Here is a 14999-nt window from a genome sequence, read left to right on the forward strand (position 1 = left end):
ATGCTTTGATTAAGGAAATAATACATTTTATTTTCAAGGTATGACAGTCAGGTAACGATTTTTTTTTCCCCCACTCAGCCATTACATACTTTACTTCTTGGTAGCTGGAAGACTATGTGGACCAGTCTGTAAATATAAAGGTGATCTCCCTTCTTGTGCTGGGAATGCAATGTCCTCTCATCTTATTTCTTTTTTTTTAATGTTATTTTATTTAAAAATATTTTAATGTTTATTTATTTTTGAGAGACAGAGCACAAGCAGGGGTGGGGCAGAGAGAGAGAGAAAGAGAGAGAGACAGAGACAGAGACAGAGAGACAGAATCTGAAGCAGGATCCAGGCTCTGAGCTGTCAGCACAGCCTGACACGGGGCCTGAACTCATGAACTGTGAGATCATGACCTGAACTGAAGTCAGATGCTTAACTGACTGAGCCACCTAGGTGCCCCATTCTCATCTTATGTCTAAGCCAGTACCTTACATGGCTCTTGGGGCTTAATTCTCTGTTTCTCTTTAAGCAGATCTTTCAAGGATAAAGAGATTCAGTGAAAAGCAGTGAACAAAATGACAAAATAAACTCCTGATAAAAAGGCTTTATTATTGATTGTACACAGTGTTCTTTAAAAATACAAAAAATACAAAAAGAAATACAAAAAATAAAATAAAAAATACACATGTACAAATCAAAACACTTTTGGGGAGAAGGGGGAATCTTTGGTGTATTGAGAGAACACAAAACCAATTTTTTTTCTTACTTGATGTTAGAATAGGAAAACACTGATGGACTCTTGTATACAGACTGCAGACGTACTTATCTGATGCTTTTTAAAGTTAAGATTTTAATGGTTTACTTTTAAAAGTAATTAAATTAAGCTTTCATCAGTTAATGATGTGGCTAATTTATCATGTAGATATAGTACAGAAGATATTTATGTAACTTTGCACTGTAACTCATTTGAATCTAAAATACAAGTCTAAAACCTTAGGTAAAATCATTGAGGCCAGATATGTTTCAGAATTCTGATTTTTTTTGGATTTTAAAAAGGTAATGTAGTAGATATTTGGTATGTCACCCACTGCCCCCAGTAGGGTCTGAGGCCACACCCTGTCATCAAACATTAATATGTTGTCAACAAAACCTAGGAATAGTTATGTCACATGGGCTAAGTCTTGACCGTAAATAGCCTCACATCAATTTAGGTCAGATTTTGAAGCCAAATGAGTCTGCCACAAACTTAGAACAACTGTAGGTTGCAGAGCGTTTGGATTTCACAAAGGCATGTAAGAGATAGTAGACCTGAAGTATCGTTCGGGTATGCTCTGTGAAGTGCCAAAAATCAGCTAAGGTTTTCTGTTTGTAAATGGGAGAATTTAGTTTAACATTTTATTCTTAATTTCATGGCTTTTTTAAGAATATTTTTTATTTTGTTTTTAGTTGCTTCATTAACTAGGTGGTTCAAGCACAAAATGCTTTTCAGCTTATTTCATAATATACTGAAAGACAACCAAAGATTTGGAAACAGTAGTATAGCCAATAGCTGCCATAAAGCAACAGGCTATCTAGCATAGGTTCTGTGGCAAGAAAGCCATCATTCTTTTTCTATTAGGAGTGCTTGAGGTAAAAGCATTTCCCACTTTATTCTGTGCTATAGTATTAATACCAGCTTTATTTCCTACAGCAGTGTTGTGAGGTAGAATCTTAATTTCTTATTTCAAGTAGGATTAAGCGTGATAACCACTTAGATTGGAGGTTTCTGAAGACAATATATATGTTTCAGGGATATGATAGAGGGATTATATTATGTGGCATATCTGCTTCCTTTAGAAGTACTTCCCCCAGTTCTGCATTGTGTATTCAGTAATATAGCTAACCCAAGATAATGTCTACTAGTTTCTATTTCACCTTAAGGTATTAGGTTAGCCTTCTACATAATCTGATCAAAATAATACTTCTGCTCCATCTATTATAGTCAGTCATGACATCTTTTTCTGCCTTCTGCTGGCAAGTATAATTAGCTCTGCTGACCATCTCTCTAGCATCTGTTATAATTCAGTGGTAAATAATGGCAGTCTTAACACAACTTGGTTTGTAGTAATTCGATGCAGTAGAGTTAGTGTTCTGTCATAGATGAAAAATATCCCATTGCTCAGGTTCTTGTTAAGCTGTGAAATTTACAGTCATTGAGAAACCACAGGGCCACAGCTCATCTGGAAAAGGTTAGCAGAGGATACCATTATGCCAAAATGGATGTTGCCTAGTTAACTTAGTTTTCTTTCCTATTATTAAAAACCAAAAAAAGAAAAAGAACTTTTCATGGACAGAAATTTACACAATCATAGAGAACCTTTTTGCCTTCTACCAGACCCCAGAACCAACATGTCTTATTTTTCTTCTCTAGTCCTGACTTACGTATTTATATGGTCATGACCACAGCTTTGCCACTTTACTTGTATTATTCAAGTCTCTCTGACTTCTAAATGTGTTTTCCCTCTCTCTGGAATTTTAAATTTCTTACTGGGCTTGTTAAGATCTACTAAGCAGTATCTTTCTTCCATTCTGATTGTAATCATTTCTGTCTTGAAGCATCACACCCTTCTCCCACCATACTGTCTAAAAAATAATATATAGTCTTTTTATGATTGGGATGAAGTAATAATTACTTGGTTCTTATGGACTGTTTCAAAGTGTGAATTATTATAGAAGCAGATGGTTTATCCTAGACACAACTATAGTAGACAAAGTAGTGCATATTTAAGTACTTATATTTTAGAAGTGTGTTAATTTTCACTTAGTATGTTGTGAAACACATACTAAATTAATTTATCAAGATGCCAATGCTAGAAGTATTGGTTTTTAAACCATTGAACTAATCTGATTATGCATTTGTTATATACTGTAGCCTTAACTAAAATTAAGTACCTGTTGCCATTTATGTGTCAAACTGAAGAAACTATTATATGTTTTGATAAATGCTCATTATAAAGATATCTTTATACTTTACAGTAATTCCCAGCTGTCTGAACCTTGGGAGTGAGTTTTTTCACATTATCTATTTTCCTTGATTTTTTTTTTTTTAATGTTTATTTATTTTTGAAAGAGAGAGAGACAGAGCATGAGCAAGGGTGGGTCAGAGAGAGAAGGAGACACAGAATCCGAAGCAGGCTCCAGGCTCTGAGCTGTCAGCACAGAGACCGGCACGGGGTGCGGACTCACCAGTCATGAGATCGTGACCTGAGCCAAAGTCAGATGATTAACCAATTGAGCCACCCAGGCACCCCTTCCTTGATCTTTTAATACAAAATCATGGTATTCTTGAAATCTATAACTACTACAAGCAAAAGGACAAAAATGGTATACAAACAACCATCAGCAGCAGCAAAATAGCAACAACCATTTTACAGAAATCCCTGACAGTTTGCCCTGTGGTGTTGAGATTAACCCAATTTGTAAAAAGGCCTTTGTGTTGCCACATACAATTTCCTTCTGTAGAAATTAATGTGACCAGTTAACTTATACCAACCTAATTTTAGAAACATAAGTTATGAATGTTGGGAAAAAAAAAACAGAAGAATTAGCCAACATTGCCAACATTGTAGAAATTAATTAAATTTCCATTAGGCCAGGAACATATTGTTTGTAGATGATGAGGCTTCTGTGTACTTTTGTATAATTGTAATAAGAAAGAATCATACTTACTTGATTAGGCATTGGCTTTGCTAATTGTGGAACTAGGAACAAAGTCCTTTTAGTGGGGGTTTAAAAGATCTCCATTCAAACTGTGTATATATCCCTTACACAGTAAACTCAGTTTTTTAAAGAAAATCTTATACCCATTGCTATAATCAGAAAATGATCCAAAATGAGTGTAGTTGTAATTTATGCAGTTTTAGAAAAGTCTGCTAATACCTTAGTAGGTTACTGTAAAAGAAAAATTAAAAAAAAAAAAAACCTGTCACTAGGTGTGTATTAATTTTTTATTGCTATAACAAATTACAACAAAGTTAGTGGCTTAAAGTAACACAAGTTTATTATCTTACACTTCTGAGGGTTCTAAGTTCACAATGAAGGTGCTGGCAAAGCTGCAATTCCTTCTGGGTGCTCTAGGTGAGTACTATAGACTGAACATTTGTGTCCTCCCAAAATTGATGTTAAAATCCTAATCCTAAAGGTGATGGTTTTAGGTGGTGGGGCTTTGGGAGGTGATTAGGTTATATGGGTGGAGCCCTCATGAATGGGTTTTGTGTCCTTATAAAAGAGACCCCAGAGAGTTCCCTCAGCCCTTCTGCCATGTGAGGACACAAGGGCCATCAGTGAACCAGAAAGCAGGTCCTCACCAGACACCGAACCTGCTGGTACCTTGATCTTGGACTTCCTACCGTCAGAACTGTGAGGAATAAATGTTTATTGTTTAAGCCACCCAGTCTGTTATTTTTGTTACAGTAGCCTAAACAGACTAAGGTGGAGGATTGCTTCCTTACCTTTACAGTTTCCAGAAGCAGCTCACATTCCTTGGTTTATGGTCTTTGGCCAGCAATCCTGTCACTCCTGCCTTAGCTATGGTTATCAACTCTTCCTCTGACTCTCCTGCCTTCTTTTTGATTTCTAAGGATTTGGGGGATTACATTGGGCATACTCAGATAATCCAAAATAATCTTCCCATCTCTAGTTCCTTCATTTAATCACATCCGCAAATACCCTTTTGCCACTTAACGTGAGATGTTTAAAGGTTCTGAGGATTAGGATATGGACAACTTTGCCATGTGGCCATTATTCTTCCTACTACAGGCTCTACACAAATGTGAACACAATGGTTCACATGTCTGGTGTCTAGATAGGAGCCTTTTGTGTGTGTGGTGGGCGGGGGGGGGGGCGGATATTTAGGGCACAGTGAACAGTTAAAAGGTAAATATAAGAAATTTTTTAGACACTGCCAACAAACACTGAAGGTTAAATAGGCTTTCAGTGGTAAGAAATTCCCGAAATATTTTTTAATCCGTAAACGAATGCATGAAGAGCCTAGAAATTCTGAATACCATAAAATTTTAGTCATCTAGAACCTCAGGGAATAAGTTTTCTAGAGAGTTAATTCCTTAAGAGTAAAAAAAGAAAAAAAAAAATAACTGACATCTGTAGGAACATTTTTGACATTTATCCTACTGTCATAGCTCCTTTAATTTGTATTATCATAGAAATACACATATGGGTAAAAATTGAAAATAAAGATGAGCTTTTACTTAAAGGAAATTTACTCCTACCCCTCCTCCCTCTTTCCCTAGTCTTATTCCTCATAGGCAACACTTCTAATTATTTCTGTTCTTATTCTGTACATAACTCCCAAACCTCTGACTCGTACGTTTAGCTGTCATTTCTTAACCTAACAGCCTTGGACGTTGACTACTGACTTCTTGCTCAGGTTTGTCTCACTTACGCCACCCTTACCTCTTCACACCACACTCTACACCCTGAGTTCTTACCCTGTTCTCATTTCTTCTTCGTTCAGCCCAGAAACTTAGTATACTGCATGCTTATACTTATACTTCTTGTTCTGTTAGTATTGGAATGTGTCTCTGGCATACTTCAAGCTTTATTCTTTTTTGCAATAATCAGGCCACTATCTCCTGGTTTCTCTCTTTGTGTTACAAGAATATTTGTACTCCCATTCTGCCTTCCATTTCTCCCTCCCTTCTTCCCAATGTCTGTAGCTTTATGTTTGGGTTGGACAGTATTCTTTCAGGGACGTAAAAATCTGTTCTGAAGCATTACTAAGATCAGTCTATGCAATGATTCTGAACATTGAAGACCCATAATCAGTGTATGTTAATTCTGTAAATATTGTTCATTGCAGAATGGACAGATACTTTGGAATTAAATTTTCTTTTCTATTGCTTCAGTGTAATGATCAAGTGCCACTGAAAGGAAAATTTTCCTACAGTCCAGTTTGATGGGAAAATCTCTCTCTCTCTTCTTTTCCTCCCTCCCCCCAGCCCCAGTCTAGTTGCATATACCAGATCTTCATGGTTTTCTTAGTTTTCAGTCATTTCATCTCTTCATCCCTTCTCACTTCCCTCTAATGATCTCCCTGTCATTCTAGCCTGGAGTAGTTACCTCTAGGGCTCCTGAGTAGTCATCATTCTGGGCTTCACTCCCCTCACTGCTTTTCTGTGTTACATTTACTATTTTCAGTACATTCTCCCCCTTTTTTTTTTAAAATATTTTTTTTAATGTTTGTTTATTTTGAGAGAGAGACAGAGTGAGAGTAGGAGAGGGACAGAGAGAGAGGGAGACACAGTATATGAGGTGGGCTCCAGGCTCCAGGCTGTCAGCACAGAGCCTGACATGGGGCTCGAACTCACGAACCGTGAGATCATGACCTGAGCCGAAGTCGGACGCTCAACCGACTGAGCCACCCAGGGGCGCCCATTTCTCCCCTTTCTTTTTTTTAATTTTTTTTTTTCAACGTTTATTTTATTTTTGGGACAGAGAGACAGAGCATGAACGGGGGAGGGGCAGAGAGAGAGGGAGACACAGAATCAGAAACAGGCTCCAGGCTCTGAGCCATCAGCCCAGAGCCTGACGCGGGGCTCGAACTCACAGACCGTGAGATCGTGACCTGGCTGAAGTCGGACGCTCAACCGACTGAGCCACCCAGGCGCCCCATTTCTCCCCTTTCTTGATTGAGCTCCTCATTTTGCTAGAGGTAAAATTTTTGAGTCATCAGATATCTGAAAAGTTTCTGTATTTCTCCTCTATATTTATTTGACAGTTTGGCAGTAAGTAGCATCCACTTTAAATTGCCTTTTTTCCAGGATTTGGGGTGAGTGACACCATTGATGCCAGTCAGTTTCATGAACCCTTATTGGTGACCCATTTTTCTTTCTGGAGGCATTTAGCATCTTTTGTTCTTGAAATTCTAAAGTTTAACATTAATGCATCTAAGTATGGATTTTTTTTTTTGTTCATTATAAGACTGAAGCTTTTACAGTAATATAAGACCTTCTGCACCCCTCCCCTCTTGGCTTTCTGATCTCATCTCGTCCTGCCACCCCCTTGCCCACCTTGCTTTAGCCACTCTAGCCCCTCTTTCCTCGTTCCTCAAGTATGCTATAGGGTCTTTGCACTGGCTATTCCTTTTGTGTGGAATGCTCTTCCCTCAGATATTTGCATGGCCACTTCCTTACCTCCTCAGATCTTTGTTCAAATGTCACTTCCTGAATGTCATCCTGTTCCAACTACCCCATTTAAAATTGCAATCATCTCCTCCATCCAAACTCTTCTACCCCTCTTATCCTGTTTGAATTTTCTATATAGAACCTATTGCTAGATTAAAAAAAAAAAAAAATAGGGGCTCCTGGGTGGCTCAGTCGGTTGAGCGTCTGACTTCGGCTCAGGTCATGATTTCACAGTTGGTGAGTTTGAGGCCCGCATCAGACTCTGTGCTGACAGCCTGGAGCCTGGAGCCCGCTTCGGATTCTGTGTCTCCCTCTCTCTCTGCCCCTCCCCCACTCATGCTCTGTCTCTCTCCCCTTCAAAAATAAACGTTAAAAAAAAATAGGCAGGGGCGCCTGGGTGGCGCAGTCGGTTAAGCGTCCGACTTCAGCCAGGTCACGATCTCGCGGCCCGTGAGTTCGAGCCCCGCGTCAGGCTCTGGGCTGATGGCTCAGAGCCTGGAGCCTGTTTCCGATTCTGTGTCTCCCTCTCTCTCTGCCCCTCCCCCATTCATGCTCTGTCTCTCTCTGTCCCAAAAATAAATAAACATTGAAAAAAAAAAATTAAAAAAAAAATAGGCAAACTGTGATATTGTGAAAATATATTTGGTCTTTGTTCCTGGATCCTGGCCAGAGCTCCTAAAACTTTTGAAAGTTCCTCAATGGTAGAGGGATAGGAACATCTATTGTTACAATGTTTGCATTTTGTAAAGATGAAAGGAACTTTTGTTATTGATAAACTTTTGTCAACCACACCTTGGTTTATGTTAATGAGGTGGCTTTTGGAAAGTTTCTAATGACTTTCTGGGAACCACCCTTGTGTTTAGAGGGTTGGAACTTTCAGCTTCCCTCCCATCTGCCTCCCCTGCCAGAGAGATTGGGTAAAATCACCAGTGGCTAATGTTTCAATCAATTACACCTCCTTAATGAAGTCTCCATAAAAAACACTGAAGGGATTTGGAGGGCTTCCAGGTTGGTGAGGAAGAGGTGCTGGGAGGGTGGCATGCCTGGAAAGCCCACAGTAAATCTGCACCCCTTTTAAAACTCATACTCTTCCATCTCTGCAACTCTGTCATCTGGCTGTTCCTGAATTGTATCTTTTTATAATAAAACAGTAATCTAGTAAGTAAACTCCTTTCCTGAGTTCTGTGAGCCATTCCACCAAATTGTTGGACAGGGGTTGTGGGAACATTTAACATATGGCAGGTTAGGCAGAAGTGGCCTGGATTTCCGGTTGTCATCTGAAGGACACCCTTGTAGGGCTTAGCCCTTAACCTGTGGGATCTGATGCTAACTCCAGGTGAATAGTGTCAGAACTGAGTTAAGTTGTTAGACATGCAGTCACTGTTTTGAGAGACTTAGAGGATTGTCTGGTGAGGAAAAAATTCACAAACACACATACACCCATATACAGTAAAACCTTGGTTTATAGGCATAATTCTTTCTGGAAACATGCTTGTAATCCAAAACACTTGTATGTCAAAGCGAATTTCGAGAACCGTTGGCTCAGTTGTGATCATGTGACATTCAGCATCCTGTACTACTTGTATTGCAAAACATTGCTCATTTATCAAGTTAAAATTTATTAGAAATGTTTGCTTGTCTCATGGAAAACTCGCAGAACAAGTTACTTGCAATCAAGGTTTTACTGTATATGTTGTGTGTGTATATAAATATATACATATATATGTACATACACATACATATAGAGAGAAAATGTGTGTGTGTATATATATACATATACACATATACATACATATATATGGTTTAGGTTTATGGTTTATATGTATGTGTGTGTGTATATATGTATTTGTTTACACACACACTCACAAGTTGTTTTTTGGTGAGTATATACTTTGTATTAGTTTTCTAGGACTACTATAAAGTACCACAGACTGTGTGGCTTAAACAACAGAAGTTTATTTTCTCATGGTTCTGGAGGATAGAAGTCTGAGATCAGGGTCCCCAGGGTTGGTTTCTTCTGAATCCTTTCTGGTTGGCTCGTAGATTATCTGTCTTTTCCTTGCGTCTTCACGTGGTCTTCTCTCTGTAACTCTGTGTCCAAATTTCCTCTTCTTATAAGGACACCAGTTATATTGGAGTAGGGCCCACCCTAAAGATCTCATTTTAAATTAATTACCTCTTCAAAGACCCAATCTCCAAATATAGTAAGATTCTGAGGTACTGGGGGTTAGGACTTCAAATGAATTTTGGGGGGGACACAGTTTAGCTCATGACAGACTTACTATTGATATTATTTTTTTAATATTCTATCTCCCCCAGCTAGAATGTCAGCTTCATGAAAGCAAAGGGTATTGTTGTTGCAGTTGTTGTTGTTCTATTTTAATATATACCTAACTTCTAGAACAAAGCACAACATAATAGACGCTCAATAAATAATAATTCTAGCCTACTGATGAGTTCTTTCTAGCCTACTGATGAACACTCCTTTTATCTCTGGAAATTACTCTTATTATTTCATTGATTTAATGTCCCTCACTACCAGTTCTCTGTATTACCTTTCTGGTATTCCTGTTAATTGCAATTTGGATCTGCTTGACCTTACTTGTCTCATTTTCAGTCAATCTGTTCTACTTTTTTAGAAGATTTCTTCAACCTTAACTTCCAAACACTTCTACAAAATATTCTTTATCATGATGAACATATATTTAATACCTGTGAGCCTTTGCCTTGGTCCTGTTCCATGGCATTGTGTTACTGTTCTGTGGGTACTGTATCTTTACTGATCTTTCTGCATTTATTAGGTCTTATTATGTCTCGTTTTCTGAATTTTCTGTTTTTTCCTAGGCCATTTTGTTGTTGTTGTTCGTTTGTTTATTTTGTTCTTGCTCTTACACATTGCTTAAGCATTTTTCAACTGAAATTATCTGGCAGGTTGTACTTTTTTATTTAATGGGACAATAAAGTACTAGGAAGTTTATTATAGGGGTGGAATTTTTTGCCTCGTGATGTCACTTTATGAGAAGCTGGCAGTTACCCTGGAGGTTCTCCTCAAGGTAGAATGTAGAGGTCTTTGGTTTCGGGGACAAACACTTACAGTGACTGTCTTAGGTCTCCCGAAACAATTTATTCAACTTCCTTAGACAAAAACTTTGCAACTTTTTCTTGGCTTCCAGACTTGCTAAGTATGGGAGTATGGTTTCTTTCTCTTTTTTTCTTTTTAATGGTGATGTAATTTTTTAAGTTTACTTATTCATTTTGAGAGAGGGAGAGAGAGTGCACGTGCGCTGGCGCGGAGCAGAGACAGAGAGAGAGAATCATGACCCAAGCAAAGATCAAGTGTCAGATGTTTAACCAACTGAGCCACCCACGTGTCCCTCCATGGTTTCTTACATATGCTTTGAATCAGTATCTTTGTTTTCACTTTTTACTCCCATCACATTACCTCTGGTATTTCCTGGTCCCAAACTCTTCTGTAGTTCAACAGGTCAAATTATGCCCTCTGTGGCTGCTGTCCTCACCATGAGAGGCTCTCTCCACTCTGGTGAACTGCTGCCACTCCCCTGTCTGCATATCATCTTTCAGAAATGTGTTGAAATCTTTTGTTAGTAATTCTGTCCTATTTATTTTATTGTTTTGAGTCTGTACTTAAAAATATACATATGTATATATATTTTTACCTTACTGTTTAAGTGTGTCTAGGAGGTTTGAGGAAAGAAAACCTTGTCATCAGTTTCTTTGTTTTGAATTAGAATTCTTCAATCCTCTAATAATTGAAAATAGGGAATAGAATTTGAACTAGTTTTGATCATGTGGGTAACCTCATTTATTGGCCTGTGCTCTAGTTTTTTAAATACAGATGTGAGACATGGGGCTGTCTGTACACTTAAATCTGGTACAGATTCTAGAACATGGATTTCTTAAAAAAAAAAAAAAAAATCTTGAGTAGTAATTGCTCAGAGGTTATCACCACAGCAGCAGAACTAAGACTTTCTAGTTTTCTCTCAGGAGATTACCTTACCTCCCACTCCCCTCTTATTATCAAGGCTTTGTGTCATGAACTTTTGTTTACCTTCCAACATCCTAGTTCCCTGTTCATGCTCCCACATTGTTTCAGATGAAGAGCTGTAACCCCTCTTTTCTGAAGCTAATAACTTTTTCATTTGCAGTGTGAAGTCCTGGGACTGTTCTCCTGGATCTGCATTTACAATTATGTTTAAGTCTTCCCCTAAAAGAAATAAAAAACAAACAAAAACCACCTTCCTTTCCATCTTTTCTCAAAGCTACATATTCATTTGGTGAAGCTGCCTTTATTTCCTTTCTAAGTTTTGCCTCCCTTTAAATGTAGGTATTCTCTTAGTGTCTGTCTTTAGTTTACTTATTTTCTTTCTTTTTTTTTTAAGTCTGTTTATTTTGTGAGAGAGAGAGAGAGAGAGAGAGAGAGAGAGAGAGAGAGAGAGAAAGCCAGGGAGGGGCAGATAGGGAGAGAGAGAAAATCCCAAGCAGGCTCCACACCATCAGTGTAGAGCCTGATATGGGGCTCGAACTCCTGAACCGTGAGATCATGGCCTGAGCCAACATCAAGAGTCAGATGCTTAACTGAGCTACTTAGGCACCCCAGGCCACTTATTTTCTTCTCTTTTCCTGGGAAATCCTATTTACTACTATGACTTCAGCTATCACTGAACCTTAACTCCTTTCCTGAAGTTCAGATGTTTTCTTCCCACCTACCTATTAGTACCACTCAGTATATTCAAAGACAAACCCATTACATTAACAGCTCTGAGCTGTCTTCACAGAGCCCGATATGGGGTTCAAACTTACAAACCATGAGATCATGACCTGAGCTGAAGTCAGATGCTTAACCCACTGAGCCACCCAGGTGCCCCACCCATCTTCCTATTCTTAAAAAAAAAAAAAGAAAAAGAAAAAACAAAGCAAGGAACCTGTCAAACACACTGGCTGTTTTTTCCCATGTTGATTAACCTGATTATCATTTTTCTCAAGTCATCCAGGGATACATTAGAAAGAAATAGTTGTAAGGCTAGAAAATATCCAAAGTTCTTGCAGCCTGAATCAGAGTAAGGGTAGTTTCAAGTATATAAGCTTCCTTGACCTGTGACTTCATCTGTTTCTTTTAATGAATCTAACCAAACTTCTCCATTTTCCTGATGACACACAGGTCTGCAATTAAGGCCTTACGCCCTGGAGGGTTACTTGTGTACTCTACATGCACACTTTCCAAGGCAGAAAATCAAGATGTCATCAGTGAAATTTTAAACTCCTACAGTAACATCATGCCCATGGACATTAAGGAAATGGCAAGGACTTGCTCCCAAGACTTCACATTTGCTCCCACTGGCCAGGAATGTGGACTCTTGGTGATACCAGATAAGGGCAAAGCCTGGGGCCCAATGTATGTGGCCAAATTGAAAAAATCATGGACTACGTGAAATTGGTGACTTGCATTTTGTAAACCATGTCAATGTGTTATTTTATTTGTTTTCCTGAGCTCTTTCTGTTTTAACATTTAAATAATTATGGAGTCATTTTCCCTGGGTCTGTTTGGAATCCTATTTAGTTAATACTTGGCATCTCAGAATTTAGGCTTGAGAATTTTCCAGGTGTATTTTTTTCCTGAAAATACATCTATAGCACTGGTTTAAGGTGTTGCAGATGGTGTTTGTTCTGTATAATACATCTCCTGTCTTTTAGTTGGCATTTTGTAGTTAAATTAGTCAGAATACATGGTTTTATGCATAATGTGTTTAGGAATACATTCTATCCATGATGTTGGTGCTTTGAACCTTTAAAAATGCACATTCCTGGCCCTTTCATAATTTTTCTCCTTATCAAATATACACATTCTTTAGAAGTCCCACCCCCTATCCTTTTTCTGTAAGAACTGATTAGAATTCTGAGACTAACTTCTTAAGCAGCACTATTTCTAGTTCTAGAAAATAGGTTTCTTATTTGCCACGTTGTTTTCTGCTAAGGACTATCTTCTGTTTACTGCAAAGGTCAGTGACTCTATTGACACCAGCTTTATTTCTCCACTTTTTTTTGTATTCACAAATACAAATTGAAAGGGTAAATTATGTTGAAAGGCTGTTAGAACAGCAGATTCACATGCGCAAGTTTGACTTTCGACATTCAGGTTGTAGAATAATGGAGTCTATCCAGCAGGCTATAAAGCAAGTACTTGAAACAAAACCAGAATGATTAATAACTACAATAACTGAACTATATTTGGAGAGTTTTGTTACATAATTGCAGTCATAATGAGCACTACAGAATCTGATTATCTTACGGTTGCAATCTGGAGGGGCTTTTTATTTCACTCTGCTATGAAATGTTATATGAGAGTATGATGTCACATATTAATGCACAAGAGGGAGATGCCTAATGAGAGTGGATTATACTATTACCAGAGCCCAATGCCATTTACTGAGTGACTCTTTCTGTTTACATATATCTGGGAATCTTGTATACATTTCTGTATATGAACTTAGGGTTTTAGCTTCAGGTTTGGATCATGTGTTTTCTCTAGAAATTACTTCACTTAGAGTCCAAATGTACTTTTCCAACTATTAAGAAAAATTCTGCAGCATACTTCAAAAGAGAATATCTATTTGGAAATTAACTTAAAAAATAAACTGACTATAGAAATAGAAAATTCTGCTGAAGCTGAATCTTTTTGAATTTGTTTACTATATTCTATGCATTTAAACTACAGACTGCTCACTAACTGGTTTTTTTTTTTGTATGTTTCTTTGTTTTTGTTTTTGTTTTTTTTTAATTTGCAAGCATATATAACAAGTTTCCTATAGCTGGGAATGAAAAACCAGATCTCTTGGACTCAATGAAATATACTGGATTAATACAGAAAATTAATGATAATGGAAAACTTATTTATTTATTTAAGTTTGTGCTTGTTTTGTTTTTTTTTCAGTTTGAAACCCTGTCTTCAGTTATTATAGATTTAAAAGTGCATTTATTCTGTGTAGGTTAATCACAAAGTAAATTTTCACAGTGCATTTTGTTGAATGTCATTATTTTTCTATTATGCTGCCATGAAGCCTAATCTGAATACTCAGTGTGCCATTGGATTTGACCTTCCTGTGATTACTGAAAAATGCAAATAGAGGTAGGTGTGTGTGTGTGTGTGTGTGTGTGTGTGTGTGTGTGTGTATAACTTATGTTATTATTAACATTAATTATAATGAAGCAGCTGGCATTTGTGGAGCATCAAATATTATTAAGTTCTCTATATACATGTTATCTTTTTTGATCTTCAAAACAACTTGAGGAGTGAGTATTGTAACTGCCTTATGTGAATGAGAAAACCCTAGCTCAGTGCCGTTTGTACTATTCTGGTAAGTAAAGAATGGAGCCAAGGTGAAAACTAGATCCAAAGGCCCAGGCCCTTCTCCCTACACTATGCTGTCTCACAAGACATAGGTTATAGGAACCCCCAAATTTATCAGCTGGCCCTCCCTTACTCTCCATCACTTAGTTTTTCACTTGTATGCAATTCTTTAGTCACAGAGCATCAAAGGTTCATCAGTACTTTGAAGAAAACTAGAGTCTTTCTGGGTGTGTTCTAAAATACTTCTGATTGTCATACCCAGAAATCTCCCGTGGAGGTGCTCTGTGCCTTCCTTTTCTTTGCAGATGCTGAACTGAAGAATAGAAATTTGGAGCAGCCCTGCAATGTCAATTGAAAAGCAAGGAGTAATTGATATTACTTTCTGTGGCATTGAGTTACTTTCAAAATAGCTTTATAAAAATTTAGGTTGCTTACCAACACATTAACTTCTCTCTGCCTTCAGCACA

General features: G+C 37.8%; 1 protein-coding gene across 1 annotated transcript in view; it reads left to right on the forward strand.

Annotated features, from left to right (window-relative positions):
* Positions 1–14200, forward strand: part of NSUN3 (NOP2/Sun RNA methyltransferase 3) — a 61108-nt gene extending 46908 nt beyond the window's left edge. The window contains exon 6 of the mRNA XM_043593913.1: positions 12346–14200. Within this exon, the coding sequence (XP_043449848.1) occupies positions 12346–12616 (271 nt within the window). The 3' untranslated portion in view covers positions 12617–14200. The remainder of the gene's footprint in view (positions 1–12345) is intronic.
* The last annotated feature ends 799 nt before the right edge of the window (positions 14201–14999 follow it).

This window comes from Prionailurus bengalensis, chromosome C2 (genome assembly GCF_016509475.1).
Source record: "Prionailurus bengalensis isolate Pbe53 chromosome C2, Fcat_Pben_1.1_paternal_pri, whole genome shotgun sequence".
NCBI classification, from domain to species: Eukaryota; Metazoa; Chordata; class Mammalia; order Carnivora; family Felidae; genus Prionailurus; species Prionailurus bengalensis.